Raw genomic sequence first — 26,069 nt, forward strand, 5'->3', positions numbered from 1 at the left:
CTTGAGTGAAGCCACATCTCCTTTCATTCCATTCTGTGGCCCTCCTCCATAACTCACACTCCACCCACCCATCCATAGAACCAATCGGCTACAGTTAAAGCATGATGATAATGTACAGCAAAATACCAAAGCACCATCAGTAGAGAGTAAGGTAATAATGTGAACAATACAACGAAACCATTAAACGTGCTCTATCATTCGACTTACCATGCATAGCTTAGTGCTCCGTCTATCCAACTGCATCTCTGCTATAAATTCCACCACCATGCTCGTTGTCATGATTTTCTAGCATGCATGCAGCTCAATTTGCTAGCTCTTGTGACAACTGCTGTCTAATTTTTTGCTGGCTGTCTCTTTCTCTCTCTCGTAAGAACCAGAAATAGACTCAGTTACAATGTTTTTGTATGCTTTACAGCACCTTCACGAGTAAAATGGGCATAATTACAACATTGCATTATCAGCCAACATATCCAGCGCGTGACACCAAGGGTCAAGAATTACTAGCTCTCCTAGGGGCTGGAACTGTGAGTATTCTACCCAAGTAGATCATGGTCGATGAAAGGAAAAACAGATCTCACCACTGCAGTAATAATACAAGCGGTCATACTTATCCTCCTGATACTTCTTGCTTGGTGGTAACAAAAATTGCTATATTGATAGTGATGACCGTGGTGATGCTGGAAGGAGTGGTGCAATAGAGCTGGCATCTGCTGCAGACTTCTTAAAATTGAAATGCCACTGTAGGTGGACACCCAGAACTGTTGCACTAATTGAGGCCTAGCTGTCACCTACACACCAGGGATGTGACTGTAGGTGAGACCCATGATGTGAATACTTCCGGCACAGTGAAGTATTGCTGTGTCGAGGACTGTACTGTCATCACATATTCAGGTGGTTATTTTGTTACTGCTGGGCCTGACCCCGCTAATAATGCTACTAGTATTGTCACCTTGACTGCTGCTTGTGCTAGTGCAGGTGCTGCTTCAAGTGCTGGTGTTAAAACTGTTGCTGGTGCTGCTGCAGGTGCCAATGTCATTGCTGGTGCTGATGCATCTGCTAGTGCTTCTGGTGCTGTTGCCAGTCACTTCAAGAAGACTGGGACACTTAAAGTTCTACTATTCCTCTAGCACATTGTCAATTGTGGCTGGCACTCGCACTGGATATGGAATTACTTGTTTATGTTAAGTCAATGTTAGTGCAGAGTAGGTGTAGCAGAAACTGGTGATGGGGCTGTTAAACCAAAATTGTAAGCTGGAAGGATATCCTATCCAGTCTGCTGTTTAGCTATGGCTTCCTGCTCAACATCAGCTGCTTTTTATGCTTCCTACTCTGCTTGATCCTGAAACTGATGTAGTGGTGCTGCCACTGCTACCTGCCCTGCAATGTCATGGATTCAATATCAACTTCTTCAGAAAGCTGTCTTTGAACGTTAGCAGACTGTAGAAAATGTGAATCTGATGCTGATGGCTGGTGGAATGTTTATAGTGGCCATGATTGAAGTGGTGCTTGTTGTTAGTGTCTCTACAAGTCAGGATGGAAACAGAATATCTTTCTGCACGGGTGTGCACCCACTTGCCAGGCCCTAATCTTCCCTTTTCTTACATAAAGTCCCCCCAAAGGTAGGCCCAAGGTACCCTGTGAGCAGGGTGCTGTGTATGTAAAAGGTAGGTCATGTACTGATGTGTGTGGCATGTCCTGGTAGTGAATTACAGTGAATTTTGTTTTTCACTATGGAAAAGCTATCTGTCCCATAGGGTGGAATAGGAGTCTTACTTATAACTTCTTATAAGCATACCTTCCCATTGGGACAAGATGGGGAAATGAAGTTTATTATGCCTGGACTCAAAATGTAAAAATGCATCTTTTAGTAAAGATGATTTTTATGCCCTGTGTTTGAAAATACCACTTTTAGAAAGTGGGTATTTCCTTGCTTAGCCATCCGGTGTGCCTCTGCTGGGTTTGTGGATTGACTGTCTGGCTTTGGAGTGACGGGCTGGGGTAGTGCATTCTCTTCAGCCAGCCACTGGGGGGTGGTTGAGGTGTGTCCTGCCTTTCCTGGATGAGTCAGGGCTGGGCTGAATCGACCTGGACTGCATTTAGAGTAGTGGGAGGAAATTTCCTTGCACCTGAATGGTGCCTGGTCTGCTTTAGACAATGCTGTCTCCACCTCCTGTTTATAAGCTGGGCCAGAGAGGACCAAGCTGGTTTGGACTAAGCACAGACACTCTCTGCCTGAGAGAACAAATGAATTTAGAATATAAATATTGGGGCCCAGACCCCAGAACTTTAGAACTCACTGGAATCAAGGAAGCTGCCAAAAAAAGAGCTGGAAGAGCTGCCAGGTGGAGTATTGTCTGTTTGCTGTGTTGTTGCTTCGTTAGGTTGGCCTGCAGTTGCTGCTTCTGCCTTGGGCAGTGAAAGGACTGGACTGAACTTTCTTTCTTTGTGCTAAGTATCTCCAAGGGCTTGAAGTAGAGCTTGCCTCCTTTTCTGAAGTCTCAGGGACTGCAAAGACTTCACCAACCTCTGTGTATGGCTTCTGGAGCCGTTGTTACAGTTGCCGCAGAGACGGGAAAAGCAACCGACTTAGTCACCGACTCCGTGTCCTGAAGGCACCACCGCATCGCGCACCGCAACTCTGGTCTCATCGACGCCGCCGACCGATGCTGCCGACACCGAGCTGCTGCTTGCCATGTGACCTGTGGGTACAGCATTCCACACCGCCTTGATTCGCTTTGCCGCCCTGGTCTCACCGATGCCGTCACTGCCTGCTGACTTCGACACCCATGACATCATGACTGGGGGCAAATCTTGTAAGTTTGACGATGCACTGCCTTGTCCCAAACTGCAGTCTGGGCCAACCGATGCCAGCTCTCACTAACCGGCAGTGTTGCTTGCACCGTGACCTGCCAGCACCACAACGAGCACTACCTCACTTCATATTATAGCCCTGGTCTCACTGATGCTGCTGGACGACCGTCACAGAGCTGCTGCCTGCACCGTGCCTTGGCACTGCACGCTGCACCACTTCACTTCACATTGCAATGCGACGGTTGCCATGAATGGCTCGCACCAACGTGTCGGCCGCAACCCAAAAGGTATTGTTTATGAGCCTGCCGACACCCCCCACTGACGCGGTCAGACGGAACTGTTGGATTCTGTTGTTTTCAGTATCGCTATAGCCCCCGACAGAGCTACCAATTTGGAAGAACTGTGTTTTTGAGATATTTCTGCAATTTTAAATGATATCTTGCAAAGTATGTATTTTTGAGTACTGTATGTTGGATTGTTATCGTTTTGGTCTTGTTTTGGATATATAAATCTATTAGATATTGTTCTAAACTGGTGTGCAGTCCTTTTGTAGTGTTTTCACTGTATTTACTGTGGTCTAGGTGCAAATGCTTTACACCGTGCCTCCGAGATAAGCCTGAATGCTTGTGCTACCAAGGGGGTGAGCAGGGGTTATTTTAGGAGTGTAACTCCCTTACCCTGACTAGGAAGAAGGGTCCCTACTTGGACAAAGGTGCAAACCATTGCCAACTAGAGACCCCGAATTCTAACAGCTTGTAAATTAATGATACAAATATATCAGCAGTTAAAAAAGACGATTTTTTGTGATTCTGAAGTGTGGTGGGAACAAAGCTTTTCAGGATCACAATAAAACCCAACACTTTACTCGGGGATGTGCAAATGTTAAATATTTGCTGAAACCCGATCTCCACCCTCTGTTGTTTGCACACATATAGTTTTATCAGTAAAATTGTATGTCAGTGAATATTTTTGTGGCCATTTCACTGGAACATGTGCTGCTTGTAAATTACAGTGCTCTACTCCATCATGTTTCAGTGATATATTTATTAAAAGTCAGAGTTTTTAAACATGAACTGAGAAATATTCCTGCCCTCACCATGTTGATAATGCTATTAGTAAACTAAGATGCAAGTTGGGGGCCATGTGAACCCTATGTGTGGACTTGATTCCTATAATACATGGAGCAGAGGTTTAGTCCATTAAATTGAACAAAGGAGCTTTTTGTACAGCTGTCATGCTGAACTCACATATTTGAAGGTGCTCTCTTATGTGATAATGAAGAAAAATGTGGTTTGTGAAATAAAATATTTCCAGAGTATCACACAATTTGAGGCCAGTGTATGGGTCAAGAGCACTACAAGAAGGCCAAGTAAATTATTCAAGTAGCTAGATCTGCAGGTCTGGTAAAAATGTGTATGACTTTTTGAGGCCTGTGGTGCATTTTGTGACTCCTGATTCCTTGGCCCTCTTGAGTTGTGACTGCTAATTCCTGGCACTTAGATCTTCCTGCATGCTGGCTTTTTACCTCTCAAGATTCTTGACTGTTGGTTTATGACTTGTAGTACTTTCTATCTCTTGGTTCATGGTTTAGATGTGAAATGAGGGGGAGAGAGGGAATGGTTGGACGTAGAATGGGGAAGAGTGGAAGAGGACATAAGGGGAAGAGAGAATACAGAGAGGAGGGAAAAATTATAACAAAGGAGCTATGCTGCTTATCCCTGGTTTATGGCTCCTAGCTTTTCCTGAATCCTGGCTGCTGAAAGAAAAGAAAAAGTGCATTATAAATAAAGCAGTTAATGGATCACCTGCAAGTCAACTGCGGATTGAATCTGGATTGGATTAAATGTTATCATGTATCTCTAATATTGCGCAAATCTTTCAAGTGGCACTTGCCCATCAGTCTGAAATGTCGCATATGGACCAATTGGGCCAGATTTATCAAGGGCTTGCATTGCCCTTGCATCGCCCTGGCATCACACTTTTCATGCAAAGGCACACAAGCCACTGAGATTTTCTAAGCTATGCAGAGCCACCTTGAATATATCTGGAGTAATGCAAGGCAGACGAGTAGCTGCCTTATATTACCTTCTTTGGGAAGGCATTACATGGGTGGACAGTGGGTGTTCCCATGCACCCAGCCATGTATAGTGGCACATTCAGGGATTAACTAATACAAGTAAACCTGGGAATGCGTCATAATGGTATGCCTTCCAGGGAGGTGTAGCGAGAAGAGCTACCTTTATTTCTTCTCATTTTTTACACTATCGAAGTGTGCTGGATCACATTTAAAAAGGTGAAAAAGCTAAGACGATCCCTTCCTGCACCAAACCGATCCTGGGTCTAATGCAGGCACACTTGCACCATGGAGCACAGGTGCCTGCATTGGCACTATGCTGCACCAGCACAGAGAGGGAGCAGGAACTGTCCATATATTAGTAGATATGGCCCATTCCTGCCCCCTCTATTTGATACAGCGCAGCAAGTTGTCTTGCTGTGTAGCGTCAAATCTTGATAAATCTGGTCTCAACTGTTTATTGTGGCATGGAAAAAGAAAGGAAAATTTGAAAACAACACAAAATAGCTGAAACACTAAAAAGGCTAAGAGTTTTTGTGTACTGCCCCTAATATGTGTGCCCGGAAGCATAGCAGATGCGAAAAATCAATATCATTCTAGAACTACACCCTACTTTACTTTTGCGTTCTGTTGAGAAAAAATATCAAAGATAAGCTACAACACACATTTCTAACTACATAAAACTTCCATACTGATGAAAATCTCTTAACGATAAATAGTCTAAAACATTAGGAAGCATAAGTATTCACAGTCCCATTCCACTGCTATCAGAACTACTAACTTTTGGCACAATGCATCACAGCAACCAAGGTTACTGCACTGTGTTTCTTCAAAGAGAGAAAGAGAGGAAAACAATTCCATAGCAACTAAGATATCACGCTGTTTTTTTCTCTACTGGTGCTGGCCCACTTTTGTCTGCCTTGCACTACAGTGCAAGGGTGTGTTCCTTCTATCAAGAATAGGTTTTCTACTGGAAGGCTAGTGTTCCAGTACATAAACTTTGCTTTAATATCTCTCCCGTTTTGTATGTGTGCTGTAGTACAGCACATGCAAAGTTTGAAAATGTCAAGAATTTTCAACCTTGCTCCACTATTAAACCTGCCTTAAGGAGGCATACATTATTGGTACAAATCCCTATCTACCAATTTTAGTAGGTAGAAATTTGGGTAAAAACCCATGTAGCACCCCCTTGATGCACAGCGCTACTTTAGCCAACATTCCAACGCAAATCAGAATTTTCATTGGAAAGCAAATACAACGCAACACTTGCACCAGATTAACATTGCAAAAGTAAATCTTGGTCAATGTACTAAATCTCATACCTCCCAGGGCACTGGATCCTTATAATTCACACCATTCCATTTAGAGCACAGGGTAACATGCCCTCCTTTTATGCAGGTCACCATCTAAGTTGTATAATTTTCCATTCAGAGCTCAGGGAACTAGTACTCAAACCTTTTCCATACATGGTACATGGTAACTCGCACCCTTTCTATTAATAGTCACAGCTCTCCCACACTGGACGGAAGGAAACTCAAAGACAATCATGGCATGCTTCTGCAGCCACAAGTAACTTGTGCTCATCCACCGAGAACCTCAAAGCTGCTCTTCTGAACCAAAAAGTAGAGTCAGAAGATATGTGTGGACATTTGTCATGAGAACCAGTGGTTGCCAATAACCAATAATGACTACTGAGGAAGACCTAAGAAGACGCTGACCTTGCCCAAGAATAAACATGTCCTCCTGAAAGACTTCACTTTGCAAACTTTATTTAGAAGGAATTTACTGTGCCCCTTGAGGTCTCTATTGCTGTTCTTTCTCACTTTCTAAAGTATCACACAGTCAAAGCATTGTATTATTTTGTTTAAAAGGCTTAGTTGGTAGTGCCAATCGATTCTCACCAAACTAAGTAAGACACCTATCAGCATGGAGACAGGTTTCGGCTTATTCCCAGATGGCTGTGTCAAGACAGCTGGCCAATCTCTAGTGGTTGTTTCTATAGCCACTCTTCAGGTAGCCTGGCATATATACTGGGTTTTTTCACCTTCTGTAACGCCCTGAACGTCTCAGGATCGTTTAACAGACACGATAATGAGAACGCAACCACTTGTGAAGGTTTAGTTATTTTAATGAAGGCAAAAATAATACAAGGAATAAACAAAGGTTATAGTCACTGGAATCCTCCAGGCTAAGTACGTTACCAGCCCACAGCACGGATGGTCCTAACCGTCCTCTGCATATACGCCGATCCCGGCGTATGCCAACAGAGGGCAGAAATGAAATGGCCGACAATGCCAATCGGTAGGCTGTGAGGGGCACGAAGAGTGTTGGGGAGAATCGAGGAGTCAGGGAAACACCCAGACGGGGTCTCTACCTGAAGGGAGCAGCCGCTCAACCTCTTCCTCAGACTGCACCGGGACGCGGAGTCACCTCCTGGTGATGCGTCACCGATACCCCAATCACAAGCAAAGAAGACTGAACCGAGAGCAGCCGCTCGATCGATCCCGTGGACTTCCGAGTCTGTAACGCGGCAAACACCTCCTGGTGTGCGTTACAGCTGGCAGTCCCTGTATCTCTGGTCGGTCTGGGAGTTACGACTCCAACCAGCAAAAGCGCCACTGCGCTTTAACCCAGCCGAGTCAAAAAGCGAAGCTCAATGGTTATCCGGTAGAGCTTCCGGGTCCTTCACAGGTGACGATGGGGCAAGACATGGCCCAGGGAGTAACGACTCGACCTACCTCCGTTCTTGCCTTACTGGAGCACCACTCCGGAACACTGCTCTTCACTAAGCAGGTACGTCGGTGTAAACACAATATCCGACAGCGTTGTACCTCCCGGTTCCTCCCTTTATAGGGCATGTTTTCCTTGAGTTATGTAACAGCTCTCCTGTTTACATAAGGGCGTGTTTTCCTTGAGTTATGTAACAGCTCTCCTGTTTACATAAGGGCGTGTTTTCCTTGAGTTATGTAACAGCTCTCCTGTTTACATAACCTCTCAACCGCTAAGCATCCTGGGAGATGTAGTCCGTTTTCGCTGGTTACCGTTTTCCTCCCCTCGCATGACAGGAATTCTTGACAGTACATCCTCCCTCTCAGCGGCTCCCCACGGGTCCAGCGCTGGCAGGAAAACGCCGATGGAACAAGGAGACCAAGCGCGGAGCATGAACCCCTTCAGCCGGTTCCCATGACTGCTCCTCCGGGCCATAGCCTTTCCACGCAACCAGGTACCACAGCTTCCCCCTGCGCCATTTGGACGCCCGTATGCCCGACACTTCATACTCCACCTCCGACTCCACGCATACCGGCCTAGGTGTCCCAGACGGCTTGGAGGGTGCTGGTTTGAGCAATGATACATGAAAGACAGGGTGTATCCGCAATGACTGGGGCAAGCACACCTTCACGGTCACGGGACCCATACACTTGGTAATTCGATAGGGGCCCATGTACTTGGGATGGAACACCCTGTTCTTTCGAAACCTCATGTTTCTTGTGGATATCCAGACGTAGTCTCCAGTGCGGTACAGTGGCCCGGGCCTTCTCTTCCTGTCTGCCGCAGCCTTGTATCTTCTCTTGGCCTCTATTAGGACAGCCCTTGAGCGCATCAACGTGTCTTTTATGTGTGCCACCCTGTCCGCTGTGGCGGGAATCCTGTCCTCTCTGAACGGATGTAGAAATGGCAAGAACCTGGGATGTTGGCCATAGTTGCTATAGAACGGAGATGACTGTGTGGAGCTGTGAGTGGCGTTGTTATAGGCTATCTCTGCAACCCATAGCAAGTCGACCCATTCTTCCCTGCCCTGGTCCACAAAACATCGCAGATACTGTTTGAGCGTTTGGTTCAGGCGCTCGGTTTGGCCGTCCGTTTGAGGGTGGTAGCTGGTGGACAGGGCGGTCTTAACATGCAGCGCAGTGCACCAAGTCTTCCAGAATTGCGCAGTAAACTGCGACCCCCGGTCCGACACGATCACCCCAGGTAATCCATGCAGTCGTACCACATTCTTTAGGAGTAGTGACGCCAATTCCCCGGCCGTAGGGACTCTCTTGCAGGGGATGAAGTGCCCCATTTTCGTCAAGTAATCCACCACCACCAGTATTGCCGTCATCCCCTGGTCTACCGGTAGGCCCACCACGAAGTCCAGTGATATGCTATCCCATGGTCTATCCGGGGTCGGAAGTGGATGTAAGAGCCCTTGGGTTCGGCCATGGTCGGCCTTCATGGTAGCACACGTAGGACACTCCTGTCCCCACCTCCTGACATCCACTCTCATGGTTGGCCACCAGAAATGCCGTCCCATGCTAGCCACCGTTTTTTCAAAGCCCAAATGACCTGCGCATGGAGAGTCATGGCACCAGATGAATGCTTGTTTCCTTAGCCTAGGCGTGGGTATCAATAGGCACCTGCCCTTCAGGGGTATCCCGTCCTTCAGCTGCCATTCTCTGTGACTGAGGAGCCACCTCCGCCATGCGAATGACCTGATCCCTCTCTTTATTCCCCTCAGGAAAGTATCCGGTTGGATAACCCCCAATACCATCCTCGGGGAAATGATGGAATGCTCGGTCGCAGGCAATGGTTCCTTAACTGCAGACTGACGGGACAGGGCGTCCGCCTTCCGGTTTTCCGTCCCCGGCCGATATGTGATGCGGAAGTTGAACCCCGCAAAGAAGATCATCCACCGCAGCTGTCTGGGAGAAAGGTGTCTTGTGGCCGTCATGAACTGTAGGTTCCGATGGTCCGTGTACACCGATACCACATGTCTTGCCCCCATCAACCAATGCCTCCATTCGGTGAAGGCGTCCTTGATTGCGAGAAGCTCCTTCTCCGCAATATGGTAGTTGCGTTCGGCGTCGTTGAGTTTGCGGGACATGTACGCAACAGGATGAAGCACCCCTGTGTCGTGGTTGCGTTGGGACAAGATAGCCCCCAGCGCCACATCCGATGCGTCCGCTTCCACCACGTAGGGGAGATCCGGATCGGGGTGAGCCAACACCGGCGCCTTACCAAAGGCGCTTTTCAGGGCCTCAAAGGCTGTGTTCGCTTCAGGGGACCAGACAAACTCCTTAGACTTCCTCAGTAGCTGTGTGATTGGGGCCACCAATCCTGAAAATCCATCTATAAACCGCCTGTAAAAGTTGGCGAAGCCAATGAAACTTTGGACGTCCTTCACGCTTTGGGGCACCGGCCATTCTTTCACCGCCTTGATCTTTCGTTCTGCCATCTCCTGTCCCTCTGGACTCAGCATCACTCCGAGGAATTCCACGGATGTGACGTGGAAGTCACACTTGCTGAGTTTACAAAACAGCATGTTTTCCCTCAGCTTTTGGAGCACAGCTTTGACGTGGTGTACGTGCTCCTCCACACTGGACGAATAGATGAGGATGTCGTCGATATATACGACCACGTAGATATCCAACTCCTCTCTGAATACCTCATTCAAAAAGTACTGAAAGGCTGCCGGGGCGTTGCACAGACCGAACGGCATGACGAGGTACTCAAAAAGGCCGAACCTGGTCTTAAAGGCGGTCTTCCACTCGTCTCCGTCCCTCATGCGCACCAGATGGTATGCCCCTTTCAAATCCAACTTGGTGTAGATACGAGCTTTCTTGACCTGTTCCAGAAGTACACTGATGAGAGGCAAGGGGTACCGATTCTTTACGGTTATCGCATTCAATGCCCTAAAGTCCACACAGGCTCTCAGCTCCCCATTAGCCTTCGGGATGAAGAAGAGTGGCGAGGCGGCCGGAGATTTGGACGGGCGGATGAATCCTAGCTTGAGGAGTTTATCCAGGTACCCCCGGAGATGCACGTTTTCAGGCTCCGTCAGGGCATACAGCCTGCCGCTGGGAACGCTGGCCCCTGGCACCAGGTCGATCTGGCAGTCCAACTGTCTATGTGGTGGTAGCACTTCCGCCTTCACCTCATCAAATACATCCTCAAAACTGTGATAAGCCTGGGGGAGAGCCACATCTTTTTCTGCCGCTGTAGCCACCGTCTGACTCCCGCTCTCATCTGCGTCAAGGGATTCCGTTCTTATTCCACAATGCAGGATGCAATACGGTGACGTCAGTTCGATGCGATGTGATGGCCAATCCACCGAGGGGTTGTGTTTCTGTAGCCACGGCAATCCCAATATGACGCCATATTGGGGCGCTCGGATGATGTTAAAATCGATTTGTTCCAAATGGTTCCTCCCACATCTCATCGGAAGGACCCCCGTGTGCTGCCCGATGGGCCCCGTCACCAATCGCCTTCCGTCTACAGCATAGACGTCTTCGGGTACAGCTTTGGGAAGAAGCACTAGCCCTAGCCTGCATGCCTCGTTGTGGTCCATAAACATGCCAGTGGCCCCTGAATCCACCATGGCCACAACGGGTATCCACTGGTCATGCACTCCCACGTGCACCGTGAGAAACAGGTGTCGTTGTCCCTTAGTGACCGAGTTGGAAAGTGAAGGGATGGATGAGTGACTCCGAGATGCCCCTTCTTTGGTCTGGGAGTCCTCTAGTTTTCCGCCGGTACGTCCACCACGGCTGTTACCGACCGGTTGGCCCGATAACGTGACGTCTTCGGTTTGGCAGGGCATTCACGTATGTAGTGGCCTTTTTTGCCACAATATAGGCACAATCCTTGTTTACGGCGTGACTCTTTCTCCGTGGCTGTGAGGCTCGCTCGTACTGCGCCGATGTCCATGGGTTCTCCCTTGGATGCGGTGGCAGTTTCAGGACTTCCCACCGTCACATAGGATGGAAGGGATTTTCCTTTTCTCCCATGATCCCCCTTTCTTTCACTTAGCCTATGTTCAAGCCGTAATACCAGGTTGATAAGGCCCTCACATGTCTTGGGTTGTGGGTCAATATGAACCACGGCGTCCTTGAGCTCATCGCACAGCCCGTGATGGAAGAGCGCCGTCTGTTTAGCAACAGGCCACTTGGTTTCCGCAACCAGCCTTCGGAACGCGTTGAGATACTGCACCAGGTCGTTGGATCCCTGTCTCAACTCAAGCATTTCACGGTCCGCCGTGTACGAGTCAGCCCTTCTGTCGAAGACCTTCAGGAATTCCTCGCGAAAAGCACCCCAATCACATAAGATGGGGTCGTCCCTGCTCACCAGAGGTACGGCCCATTGTGCCGCGTTTCCAGCCAAATAGGATATAAGGAAAGCCACACGAGCCTGACTCGTGGGGAACGCCCTTGGTTTGCACGATAAATGTAGCGCCACTTGTGTGAGGAATACCTGCACTGTGTTAGGATCCCCACTGTACCTCTCTGGTGTTGCCAAGGGGACGGCTACCGGCATTTCCACTACTACCGCAGGGGTCTGGTTCGTGAGGGAGGTGCTGGGCGTGAGCGGGTCCAATTGGATAGCATCCAGTCTGGCTTTTACATCGGCTGTTTCTTGCCTGGAGGCAGCCAATTCAATTTGCACGGTCGCTAAAGCAGCCAGCACATCATCAAGTGTTGCCATGTCTGTTATCGACCGGGAGACAGTTAGTGTTATTAAGGTCGGATATTTTGTAACGCCCTGAACGTCTCAGGATCGTTTAACAGACACGATAATGAGAACGCAACCACTTGTGAAGGTTTAGTTATTTTAATGAAGGCAAAAATAATACAAGGAATAAACAAAGGTTATAGTCACTGGAATCCTCCAGGCTAAGTACGTTACCAGCCCACAGCACGGATGGTCCTAACCGTCCTCTGCATATACGCCGATCCCGGCGTATGCCAACAGAGGGCAGAAATGAAATGGCCGACAATGCCAATCGGTAGGCTGTGAGGGGCACGAAGAGTGTTGGGGAGAATCGAGGAGTCAGGGAAACACCCAGCCGGGGTCTCTACCTGAAGGGAGCAGCCGCTCAACCTCTTCCTCAGACTGCACCGGGACGCGGAGTCACCTCCTGGTGATGCGTCACCGATACCCCAATCACAAGCAAAGAAGACTGAACCGAGAGCAGCCGCTCGATCGATCCCGTGGACTTCCGAGTCTGTAACGCGGCAAACACCTCCTGGTGTGCGTTACAGCTGGCAGTCCCTGTATCTCTGGTCGGGCTGGGAGTTACGACTCCAACCAGCAAAAGCGCCACTGCGCTTTGACTCAGCCGAGTCAAAAAGCGAAGCTCAATGGTTATCCGGTAGAGCTTCCGGGTCCTTCACAGGTGACGATGGGGCAAGACACGGCCCAGGGAGTAACGACTCGACCTACCTCCGTTCTTGCCTTACTGGAGCACCACTCCGGAACACTGCTCTTCACTAAGCAGGTACGTCGGTGTAAACACAATATCCGACAGCGTTGTACCTCCCGGTTCCTCCCTTTATAGGGCATATTTTCCTTGAGTTATGTAACAGCTCTCCTGTTTACATAAGGGCGTGTTTTCCTTGAGTTATGTAACAGCTCTCCTGTTTACATAAGGGCGTGTTTTCCTTGAGTTATGTAACAGCTCTCCTGTTTACATAACCTCTCAACCGCTAAGCATCCTGGGAGATGTAGTCCGTTTTCGCTGGTTACCGTTTTCCTCCCCTCGCATGACAGGAATTCTTGACACCTTCTCTGGTGTCTGCAAATGTATTGAAAACAAAGTTGTTCAATGAAATCTTCCAAAAATGTGTCCAAGTTTACAGGAAACTTACCACAATCGCCTCAATGGCTCCGAAAAGTCTTCTGGAGGCAATTTCTTCTATACCCGTGTTTTGATAGCAGGATGCTTCTAAAGCCTCCTAGGGCAGTCATCTCTCATTCCTACCTTGTTGGTGGCTCACCAATCTTCCTAAGTGGGGCATGTAGGAGAACAGGTCTAGATTTTCAATGTAAAAGACGTGACCTCCAGGCTCATTCTGCAAACAATGCTTGCTTTATTTCATGTAAAGTATGACTGACAAGTATGTACAAACACTCGGCAGCCTTTGCATTCAACCGGCTTGGCTTTCATCGGATTTCATATAACACTGTGATATCTATTCTCTGAGATCACAGCATAGACTACATACCATAAAAGACTTAGGGATTGTTTCAAAGTTTGGGAGTTTTGTGACAAATAGTCCAGCTGCCATATTACAAGTGCATTATATCCTATGGCACTTGTAACAATTCAGACAGGTTCTCCATCATGTTGTGATGGAGTAAACTCTTTACCAACTCTAAATCAGGCCCTTAGATTTATCTCCATACATGCATGTTGAATGCTTCCTTCTACCACTTGTCAACTTGTTTCCAGGAGAAGCATTTTTAAGTGCTACTCAGGGGCTGATTACAATGTTGGTTGGAAAGCCTCCGACCGCTAGTCGGAAGCTTTCCGACCGTGGTCGGAGGCATTCCGACCGACACGGTCGGTTTGCGGTCCTACCGCCCGATTACGATGTCGGCTGTCGGAACGCAAACTGGCCGGTCACATTCCGACTCGATTATGACCGGCTCTCTGAGTCTTCCAGCCAATCGGAACCGCACCATAATCCACAATAGATGGCGTTTCCGCAGTCAGGATTACAATATTGGTTTCCCACAGTCTTTCCGTGTTGGCCTTTCCTACATGGAAAGGCTGTTGGAAATTAACTTTGAGGGCCCCTAGCAGGGACCCCTTCACCCTGCGGCCGATGGTTGGTGGTCGAGGGGGTACCAAGGGTACCCCCTGTAAAACCCTGCACTGTGTGCTCAGGCACCAAGCAGTGCCTGGCACAGGGTGCAGGGTTTTACACACACACCCATTTCTCTATAGGAGCTGTATTACAGATGGTTTACGCCTGTAACACAAGATCCCGTAGAGAAAAGTGAGTATGCGACTGAACAGTGTTTGGATGCATTGTAATCAGGCGTTCGGAACCACTGACCTCAGGCCAGTCAGTCCCAAGTCTGAGATGGTGTTGGTTGGAGGCAACTCCAACCAACATCATAATAGGCCCCTAAGAGTCAGTCAGCCAAGTTTATTTTTTGTACATAATATGAGCTTACAGACCACCAAGCTGAGTACAAAATCAAATGCTTTTTTCAGCAAAATTGCAGACATTGAAGTTACTAGTAACAACATATTTTATTGCTGGATCCTGTGCTTTTGCTATAACAGGGGGCTGCTTTAGAGTTTAGAGTGTGGTTGAGCTGTAGCAGCAACCTAGTTCACAAATGCTCCCTCGCTAAACTTGTAGTTCATCAACTCCATTTTGAGATGTGGGAATACCTGGATTAAACCTGAGGAGACTTAAATGGCTCTGCCGGTGTAATCACTTGACTCAGCAGCCCACCCTGCATGGAGCCATTGCTTTTATTTTTATCTGAACACAATCTCCCACTTTTGTAGTTTGTTTTCAGAAAACAAAAAAAGTTACTGAGCCAGCAAAGAATCCATATCTTCAATAGAGCTGTGTTGTAATGAACTTTACACTTCATATTAACGTACCTCACGCATAGGCACCTTTGTCTTGCACAGCTGGGCAAGTGGAGTCTCAGGGCCATGAGATTTCATGTAGTCTTTTGAAGAAAAACGTTCTCTGTGGTCAGTTGCTTACTAGCCAGCTGAGGGAAGGGTCCGCTCTGTGTTGTTGCCGCAAATAAGTCAATAACCTGTATTCATCCGAGCTGTCTACCGAGTTTCTTTTGCTACAAATTTGGCGATGAGGATGGGATACTGGCAAGTGCAAGAAGGTAGCCAAGGTGGCAGAAACCTTTTAGAGTGTATCAAATACGACTGGATAGTTTTGAGTGTAGGAGGTGAAGATGATGCAGTTGAGGGTGGAAAAAGAAGGAATAGGCCCAAGGCAATTTGTAGGATAAATTTGCAGTGTATACAGTTAATGATGAATACAGGATCCATGTACACCATTGTTCCCAAATCGATGTTTGAACACTGGTGTGGCACTGTATTACAATCCAAGGCTATTTCCCCTGGTGGATATCAAGGAGAACCCATCAACATCATGGAGTTTATGGATGCACACACCTCATTTAAAGGAAGGGATAGACAGGGGAAGGTGTGTGTGTGGCAGAACAGGGTCCCACAATTTTGGGGTGGGTACATCAGTACTATCTGCATATCATTGTTAATCAAAGAACTCCTTCACAGGTAATGGTGGTGGAGGGTGAATCTGTTTGCGATATTTTGGATTCTGTTAGACATGTATTCAATGGCAAGCTAGGACTGTTGAGTGGTTATTTTCACAAGATTGTACTCAAATAGGGAGCTGTTCCAGTTCAACCTAGACTAAGGAGAGTACCAGTTATTGTTCGGGGAGAGGTCATGAATCATATTCATAATTCAATGCTGCTATGGTACTTATGCACTATGTCACTTTATTATATGGGTGTTATATGTTGGTTTCTTATGTCAATAAAAAAGATTTATAACAAAAAAAAAGAATCGTATTTATGAAATGTTGCAAGAAGTGTCCAATTGGGCGTCATCTGTAGAGAAAAAATAACTATAGACCTTTCAGCTTCTGTGTGGACTTGAGATCTCTGAACTAGAATATAGTGGTTGATACATTTCCCTTGCCCAACATCAACAAATTGGTTCTTCTGTTGAAGTGGAGGTGAAGTATTTTCCGAATTAGACTTAAAGAGTGTGTACCATCAAATCAAGCTCCACGAGGACCCAAACCATTGACGGCTTTTATAACGATGGAAGGCCCCTTTCAGTTCACTTGTATGCCTTTCAGACTGTTGGCGGCAGTGAGTGTTTTTCACCGTATGATTTCTGAAGTTTTTAAAGGTCTGGATAATTCTTTTGTATTTTCATGATGACATATTGATTTTTGGCGAAACCGTAGAGCAACACAATATTGTTTTTAAAAGAGGCTCCACATAGACTTGTAGAAGTGGGTCCCACATTGTGTAAGTGTTGTTTTTTGCAGGAGCAGGTGGAGTACTTGGGGTATATCTTGTCGGCCGATGGGGTAAAACCCCCCAAAAATGTGTTAAAAACAATTAAATTGGCTCCTACAGCCCAAGACAAGGAGCAATTAAGATCCTTTTTGGATTTGATAGAGTACTATGCTAAGTTTGTATCGAGGTTTGTGAAGAAGACAGAAAATTTGAGGTTGTTACTGAGAAAAGGGCAGGGTTTTTCATGGGCAAGAGAGCAGAAGGAGTGCTTTAATTTAATAAAGAACGAAATTTGTGAGGCAAGGATCTTAGTGCCTTTTGAAATCAAGCACAATTCAGTCATAACTCTTGTTGCAAGTGCAACGGGTGTGGGTGCTATTCTCAGTAAGAAACACAAGAGTGGTGAGAAAACGGTATCTTTTGCCTCAATGACTTTAACGAGTGCTGAAAGAAATTACTCAGTTATCGAGAGAGAAGCTTTAGCTGCTGCCTGGGATGTGGATTATTACTGGACGTATGTGTGGGGTACACAACTCATCCTGAGATCTGATCACAAACCACTTGTCAAAATACTTCTGCCTGGTGGGGCTGGTAAAGGCTCAGCAAGGTTGGCGAGACTGTGTGCCAAAGTCCAGGAGTATTGCTACACTATCGAGCATATTCAGGGTTGGAAAAATACTTAGGCTGACTGTTTGTCTAGAATGATAGTGAACTAGTAATTGGTTGATGGTCCTGTGGTGTTTGTTGATGATGAAGGGGCAGTTGCTTCAGTACAAGATGTTGTATTGGAAAGGTCTGGTGCCTTCTCAGTGGATGAGTGGTTTTGAGAAATGGACGCTGATGAAAGGAGGTTACACACATTGTGATTTCAGGAAAGAGAAGAGGTAGTTGTGTCTCAGTGTCTCAGTGTCTGTCCAGCCGTTTTTTTGAAGATTTTGGAGGAGTTTTCCTCATTTGTGGGATAGGGTATTGTTGAGAAGTGATAGATTTGTGCCACTGTTAGGTTTGAGTTCCAAACTTATAGGTATGTCTCTTGAGGGCCATTTGGTTCAAATTGTGACGAAACGTCGGCTCAAAGTACAAATCTGGTAGCTAAGTATTTATCACTGCATTGGTTGAGAAATGTGGACTTTGTAAGGAGGGGGAAAAAAACACTAAGGGGCAAATTGCGATGTCGGGCGGACCATTAAGTCCTCCCAACACTGTCTCGCTCCTGGGACTGACCGACCGCTGGTCTGCAGTCCCGACCTACTAATTAGGATGTGACTGGACAGTGTTCGGTCGCATTCCTACATTTCCCTATGGGAAAATGCATTACGGCTGTCAACCGCCCGTAATACATGCTCCCATAGGGAAATGGGAGGTGCTGTTCATCCCTGCACCCCATGGCAGGCATCCGAATTTGCCTGCCACAGGGTCCAGGGATCAACAAGGGAGGCTGCTCACCCAAAGGGATTCTGCTGGGACCCACAAACACGCTTTCTGACATACTTTCCATGTCGGACAGGCCGCATGGAAACCATGCTGAAAACCGTGCATTGTAATCCCAAGGGTGGAAAAGCCCCTCTTCGGGATTATGAGCCAGTTTTGACTGCCTGACGGGCTCCTTGAGTCCATCAGAAGCCAGTCGGAATGACCTGCCGGTTTAGTTTCTGACCGCCAGCATTGTAATGCGGCCGTCGGAAAGTAAACTGAGGGGCCGATTTCGATGCGGCCCGAACGGCTCCGGCGTCGGCCGAAGCCTTTCATGGGCTGCATCGTAATCAGCCCCTTAGAGTTGGTGCGCAGTTTGTCAGAGGACATATGAATCCTGGGAAAGCTTGGCATAGTGAGATCATTAATTTTATTGGTTCGATGTGTGAGCTACACAGTGAGTATAGGTTTGCTTTGGTGGGTGTTGGTGGTTGTGCATAAAATTTATGAAGGATATCATCACTGAAGCCACTATACATATTTTTTAAAAGGCGGCATTCCGTCTTTATTTATACCTGATGACGGAGTACAATTTGTTTCTCATGGAATGGGGACGTTTTTGGAGAACAGCGTGTCAGGCACCATTGCACCTCTCTTTACAATCCACAGGAAAATGTCATTGTTGAAAGGGCTAACAGATTGGTGAAGGTCGTGATTCAAATGGCTGTGAGGTGAGGAAAAGATGTAGGGAGAGCAGTGTAAGAGATGTTGTGGACTTATCGCACCACTGAGCAGAAGGCCACTCAAAAATTGCCATTTGAATTGATGAGGGGGAAAGTTCTGAGTACCAAGTTGGTGCCACCTTGGATGACGGAGAGGAAGGATAGTGCAAAAGAAGGATGTTTTGAGTTTAAAAGGTGTGATTGCTGAGGGTGATTGGCTAAACATTAAAATGATCAGGATAGTAGTAAGAGGTTTGTCGAAATTTAAAGGGCCATTCAAAGTTGTGTGCATGTGTCAATTCTATGTTCTGTTGGCAAATGGTGAACGATAGAATCTACGCAGGGTTGCACTGTATTAGAAAGATGGTGATTGTCCTATTAAAGGCGCTGAGGAGTGCAGTGGATATATGTTGATGAAAGATGGTGACTTTGTGAATGGTAGCAGGAGTAGGAGTTTCCAGGAATGTGGGCGAGTACAAATGTATCCTCATCTACTTTCACAGATGCACCTACCTATTGAGTTCTATGGGAGGAAGAAATGTGAGGGAGCGTAGACCACCATGGTATTTACGAGACTATGTTTGTTAATATTATGTACATACTGTTATTGTTACAAATCTGCAGTCCTTAGGACTATGTTTGTTAACCTTTCTTATTCCTCGTTCAACTATTGTATTGCATTGTTTTAATTTGATGTTATGCTTTAGGGTATTCATTTGTTTTAACCACTGTGTTGCAATGCACATCTTTCTCTTTAATGTTTTATTCATTTGTTTTAAGCTGCACGGGTTTAGTTATGATTGTTATTGTGTGAAAGGAAAGGGGATGTGTTGTAGTGAGCTTTACACTTTAAATTAATATACCTCGCGCATAGGCACCTTTGTCTTGCGCGGCTGGGCAAGTGGAATCTCATGGCCATGAGATTCCATGTAGTCTTTTGAAGGCAAACGTTCTCCGGTGGTCAGTTGCTTACTGGCCAGCAGAGGGAAGAGTCTAGTCTGTGTGGTTGCTGCAAATAAAGCCACTTACCTGTGTTCATCTCAGTAGCGTACTGAGTTTCCTTCGCAACAAGCTGCCACAGCGGTAGCCCTACTAAAGGCACAGATATCCATACCTGCCAATTGGGGTTCCATAAATATGACATGTGGCCCTCCGGCAGTGGAGAGGTAGCTATTTCTGCTGCTTACCTGGTGGGTTAGCAGGCCATCCACATGCTCCAAATGAGCCTTTAAAGTGTCATTGTGATGCAAATCCAGGAAAATGTATGCCTATCTTCCTTTATGTGCTACAAGTTAATATTTCATAAGGGCACACTGCATTCACTATAGAGAGTTTCCTCATTTGTTGTTGGTATTTCAAGTGCAAATAAGTAAAATCTCTACTACCATGGCAATCTTTCCTTCCCATCGAGACCTTTGTGAGTGAATAACAGAGTCAGAAGGCCATTGACCATAAGTGCTGTCTTGCCTCCAGCCAGATGTGATAAAGGATGTCCTGATGAAGATTTAGGCAGTGAACCATTTCCCCCTCCCAAATCCCTGCTCGGAAGGGTGTTGCGGCTCACTGGTACAGAGATATAGAGTTCATGCCTGAAAGTGTGCACAGCGATTGCGGGGAGAATGTATATATATACTAGGAGGCTCAGGAGCTGTAAACGGTGGTTTACCGACCAATGTTTAATCCTTTGAGTACATATTATGACTGTTAACACATTTTGTAACTGTTTCTTGCAAATGGTCATATGTATGTAGCTGAAGGCTTCCTAGTTCATACTGCCTAAGTATTAATGTTTCATCAACAACCACCCCCCCCCCCTCATCTTGGGTCCTCAGCAACACAGCTCCTCGGGAACCCACAGTGTTCTTTTGTCTTTCAGGTGCAGCTGTTGGCAGAAAGGTCTGAAGCTATGAGGACAAAGATCTCCAAGATGGTGGTTGTGATTGTCTTGCTCTTCTTAATCTGCTGGGGTCCCATCCAACTGTTTATCCTTTTCCAAGCCTTTGATTCCACCTTTCAGAAGAATTACAAAACCTACAAGCTCAAGATATTTGCTCACTGCATGTCCTACTCAAACTCCTCTCTCAACCCCATTGTGTATGCTTTCATGGGGGCGAATTTTCGGAAGTCTTTTAAAAAGGCCTTCCCTTTCATCTTCAAGCAGAGAGTTGGGCACGCCACTGGTGCCGCAGGAAACACGGAAATGCAATTCTTGTCCTCTGGAACCTGATGGAAAACCCCGAGATATCAAAGTAGGACAGAGAAGCCAGCTTGTTGTTTTGTTACACTGCTCACTAGATCATCAAGTGACTATCAGCAAAGTTTGCAAGCCCTTCTGGGGCTGTTCTTTTGGAGGTGGTTCACATGTAATTATATCAACAGGATACAACATTGAATAACAAGGAGGACGCAGCTATATATTTCATCCATAATTCTCGTTTGATTTTGTCTCTCATACAACCGCTTCAAAGTGGTGATTTATGCAACTTTCTTAGTGTGTATTTGGAGTTTATTGTGTGTTACATGTTGCATAGAATACGCTTCATGGTGCAACAGCACAAAGATGAAGTCATTTTATGGCCATTAAAAGGTGAATTCTTGAAGCTTTTTCTGGAAGGTTCTGCCCATGGGCCTGATTTATAGTTTGAAGGGTTGTTAATCCCTCACAAATGTGCTGGACAGCCCGTCTGTCTTATTGCAAGTGCATTATATCAAAATGTACTTGCAATGAGAGGGACAGGATGCCCGCCATGTTTGTGACGAGTACCTATCGCCAGATTCCAAATCAGCCCATTAGCATTCTGAGGCATTAGCAAATCAGCGCCGGAAGTGTGGGAGCTCCACTCGACCGGAAATACATCAACATGCACAATTATGAAACAGACGGGTGGAGTTAACTGGAAGTTTAAGACTTGTTTCAAGTAACTAGGAATGTGCGTATGATAAAGGAAGTCATCTCACATCATCTAAAATGTGAATGTTGTTGTATCCTTGCAATCCAGCAGAGCGGGACTAGGTTATGACTTCCACAATGAACCATGTCCAGAACGATCATAGTCCAAAGACTGAATACAGTGAAGCGTCTCTTGGCCCGAATAATTGATTTGCTTCTGCTTGTCCCCGTTAGAAGACTTAAGGTTCCATTGTGCACAGCTTGAAAGCTACATTTTACCTTCACATTCTCTTCTGGCAAGGACTTTACAGCAGTCCAACAGCAGCAAGCAATCGCCCTAGTTTTAAGAAGAGGTGGTTTATTTTTATGGATCTCAGGTGTGAGGAGTGATTTCTGCGAGTTCTAAGGCACCCTTATTCTTTTTATTAGTGAACAGCGACAGATTCACTTATCAAAGACAAGAGCTCTAACAAAGAGAAGGCCACAGATCACGATTTTAGAATTTTCCTTCTTAAAAAGTTTGTTGAAAATATGATTTTCTTCCCTTATCTCTGACCATCGTCACTGAGATATTTGAGATTGAAAAATAAGCAAAATATAACATCATTGGCAAACAAAAAAGGTTACAAAAACCCAAAACCCAGGATTATTTCCGAATGTAGGTTGTGCATTGGATTAAACCATTCACCCAGTGTACCGTGAGACACTGCAGCAAGTGACCTTCGTAGAATGCCAAAGCAAAATCTTCGAGCAAACAAACAAATGTGTTGGCATTTCTAGCTGTGGTGCACGTCCAAGATTGTGTTCTTCAAACTTTCACGTTTCCAAAGGCTGCTGAACAGCAGATGTGCTGTTAAGATAACTGGATTCTGTCTGTGTATTTTTTCTGCTTTCTCATTATTAGAGGCAAATGTGATGCCAGCTACCAAAGTGTGTGTGTGTGTTTCTAACAAAAGAGCATTTTATATCAGATTGCTTTGCTTGATTTGTAAAGAGGGGAAGAAGGACAAATGTTGATTATGTACACAAAGCTATTGCTATTTTCGATTACTTCAGAATCTCTGCCAACAGTGCATTTTATTGATGACACACACATTTACATATACACATTAAATTACTACAGTAGAGATGCTCAGAGGTCCAGGGGTAAAGAGTCCAATGTTAGATTTCTAATAAATTCTACACAAGTTGACCATCAGTCATGATAACGCTTTGATTACTTATTGTTAATCTTCATTACTTCTAGTTCTACTCTTCACCGTGATAGTCTTTCCTACAATCATGAATCAGGAGCACTCACAGAGTAGCAGCTAAATGTGTCCAAAGATGAAGCCCTGCGTACTGCGTAGTAACTTTCGCAGTTGGCATATTCGCTGCAATCAGGGTCAGACTGGGAACCCAAAGCAGCCCTAGCCATTTGTAGGACCAGACCCCCCCACCCACAAGGGAGGCATGGGGGTGCAAGTGTGAAGCACTGCTGCTTTGGATACGGGGGACGATATTGCAGCACCGCTGCAAAACCATCCCCCAGTAAGAGAGAATGCCCCCCCCACTGCTGCAAAACTGGCCTCCACCCTTCCAGCCTCCCGGGAAAATGCCTGATACCCGCTACGGCCAGTCCGGCCCTGCCTGCAATGTTCCCAATTGTATCACGTCTCTGGAAAAGTAAACCTTTGCATCATTCTTGAAGGCTGATCAAGCTAAAAGGAATGTGATGGGACAGAGTGGGATTAGAAATGATTATTATTAGGAGTGGGATATTGAGCAATTACCCCTATGTCCCTCATTCTCACCTTGGCCCTCCCTACACAAGGCATGGCAGATATTACAGGGATTCGACAGAGAATCGTATCACAACTGGAATACTGCAGAAACAGTGGGGGTTTAATGGCAGCTATGGTTGAAACCAGTGCAAACTACCTCTCAGGATGCTTTTTCCAAACCTACCCCAATGTTTCTTATAGATTTGCAACTCAGAGGCCCTTTGAGATGGCTGTGTTTGCCCCTCTAACTACCCCTGAATCCTTTGGCTGCTCAGCCTCTACACACAACATGAAAATACATTCTTCATTGAATTATCCTCTAAATATACAAACGTAATATGACTAATCTGGCAACAATGATAATCTCCTCACTAAACATACTGCCTTCTGAAACAACATTAGGAAGAACAACTTGGTTAGCAAAATTGGAAATAGTAGGCCACTTCTAGAACAATTTAGATTTAGTCCTGCTGTATATAAATTATAAACTTGAAAATAAGAGATAGTAGTCCACCAGAGGCAATGCATCTGTTGATCCTGCTTAGGTGTTTCAAAAATATGAGTAATATATCAGAAGCTCTGCAAACAAGTCTATCACTGACACCTCAAGCCTGCTTCATACTGCCTGAAACAATCTAAGAGCCAATGCGAGGTTCTGGCTCACTTGGAAAATCCTGCTCATCCTATCATCCTATCTATCTATTTGATTGTGTGTGTATCCTTCATGTCTATCACTGAATGACAGGAAGGTGCATCTTTGCAACCAGAACTAGAGGCAAGACAGCTGACACCAGGGATTAATATCTTATGCTGTTGGGATACTGACATGTGACATCACCACTCTGCATTGTCTCAGAACCATCAACCTTATGTTCATGAAAGTCTGAGATAAGGTTGTAGAAGTTGGAATACTACTGTAAGCTCCTTCCATTTCAATTATTGCACTCTTTCTCAGGAGATCACTGAATTAGAATTCAAATCTTTATAGTGGTGGCTCCATCAGTCAATACTTAAACTCCCATTGTTATTACCACAGGCTATTAGGACTGGCATGGTAGTCTCTTCTTCAAGTTCTCAGGCTCCACTGATCCCAAGACTTTGATTTCAGTTAGTAAAAGAGTAATTCATCATCAAAAATTCTTTATTTCGGCCAATTTGGCCATAAAAGAGTACAGAGTAAAACACAAAAGGGAAGAAGGGGGAAAGGGAAGGCAAGTAACATTTAAAATTCATTTATATACACATGGCAATATTTTCGCACAGGCAAGAATACCCTCTCATCTATACAATATTTAAAAATATGTCAGGTTACAAACACTCATTTCATAAACATTAAAGCTAGCAATATCAATTAATTTATGCCACTTGCACCACATAGCTAGCAAAAATTTAGAAAGTGCAAAAACAATAGGGCTCGATGTACTGGTTTTACAAATTCTAAAAGCATTCAGACAATGTTTAAAACCCAGATTTCTGCACAAGACTTATTAGAGGAGGCCGACCACTTGCTTGTGACGGCCTTGAGGGGTAAAGTGACATGTCGCCATTGGATAAAAAGTTTGCGCGCTAAAATCGGGAAGACAGCATCCATGAAGTCCTCGAAATAATAAGAATTTTTGAATTCTAAAAAAGAGTAATTAAATCCAAATGTTCCAATGCTATAAATCAATATCCTTGATTGTGAATGATCGGTGGTCACCAATTGTTGGCTAAACTAGCCTACAGTAATGCAAATTTAACTTTTCAAAATAAAGTCCCTGGGTGACTGATTCCTACTTCATTTGGGTGAGGAATGCCAGAAGACACTGAAGCACCAGTGACCTATGGTTCAGAAGAAAAAGAGTCCATTTGCAGTATCTGGAAATGGATCTCAAAGAATGTGATCTTCTATGTTCATCTTATAATAGATTTCTGGGGGCCACTGAGGAGTCCGTGCCTAAAAAGAGTGCTTTAAATCACTGTCAGTTCTCACTCTCACACCTTCTGCTGAAGACAAGCTGAGAAAGCATTATTGAGTTCTGAATGGAGATGGATGTTTCCTCATTGTAGAATAACACAAGTACTGATGCCAGAGCGATTTTGAAAATATGAGACTCCATGATCAGGCTGAAGGGCAGAACCATAAACTGGTAATGGTCCCCCTGGACTGCAAACAGTGGTTAATGATGGTGTGCTGGGTGTAAGTGGCTATGGAGATATATGTTAATCTAATCTAACTATATTATGAAGTACTCCTTTGAAAACAATGAAATAACCAGCTTCAATGAATCCTTCTTGAAATCCAGAGCTCTCAGTTACGTGTTTGCCCTCTGAAAGTCTATGACCAACTATAGCCCTTTGAAGCAATTGGGAAAAAATTGACTACGGTCTATGGTCATTTTGTCTTTGAAGGTCTGGCAACATTCTTTGCTAGAAGGGACTGAACGTCTTTCCTTAATGAATCCATCGTCATTGAATCCTATGGTATATATTAATAATTACCTTCTGTATATTCTTGTGAGGATGATGCAAACTCTAATTTATGACCCTGAGGGAATACGTGGATGCCCCACTGATTAGAAATACAGACTTTGCAGTTCTCTCAAATGAATACA

The 26,069-nt window shown here is 45.6% G+C and overlaps 1 protein-coding gene across 1 annotated transcript in view; it reads left to right on the plus strand.

Moving 5' to 3' along the window:
• LOC146866144 (G protein-coupled receptor 54-like) overlaps nucleotides 1-21,049 on the plus strand; it is a 708,070-nt gene extending 687,021 nt beyond the window's left edge. The window contains exon 5 of the mRNA XM_085640803.1: nucleotides 20,699-21,049. Coding sequence (XP_085496929.1) covers nucleotides 20,699-21,049 — 351 coding nt within the window. The remainder of the gene's footprint in view (nucleotides 1-20,698) is intronic.
• The last annotated feature ends 5,020 nt before the right edge of the window (nucleotides 21,050-26,069 follow it).

Source organism: Triturus cristatus, chromosome 2_1, assembly GCF_964204655.1.
Source record: "Triturus cristatus chromosome 2_1, aTriCri1.1, whole genome shotgun sequence".
NCBI classification, from domain to species: Eukaryota; Metazoa; Chordata; class Amphibia; order Caudata; family Salamandridae; genus Triturus; species Triturus cristatus.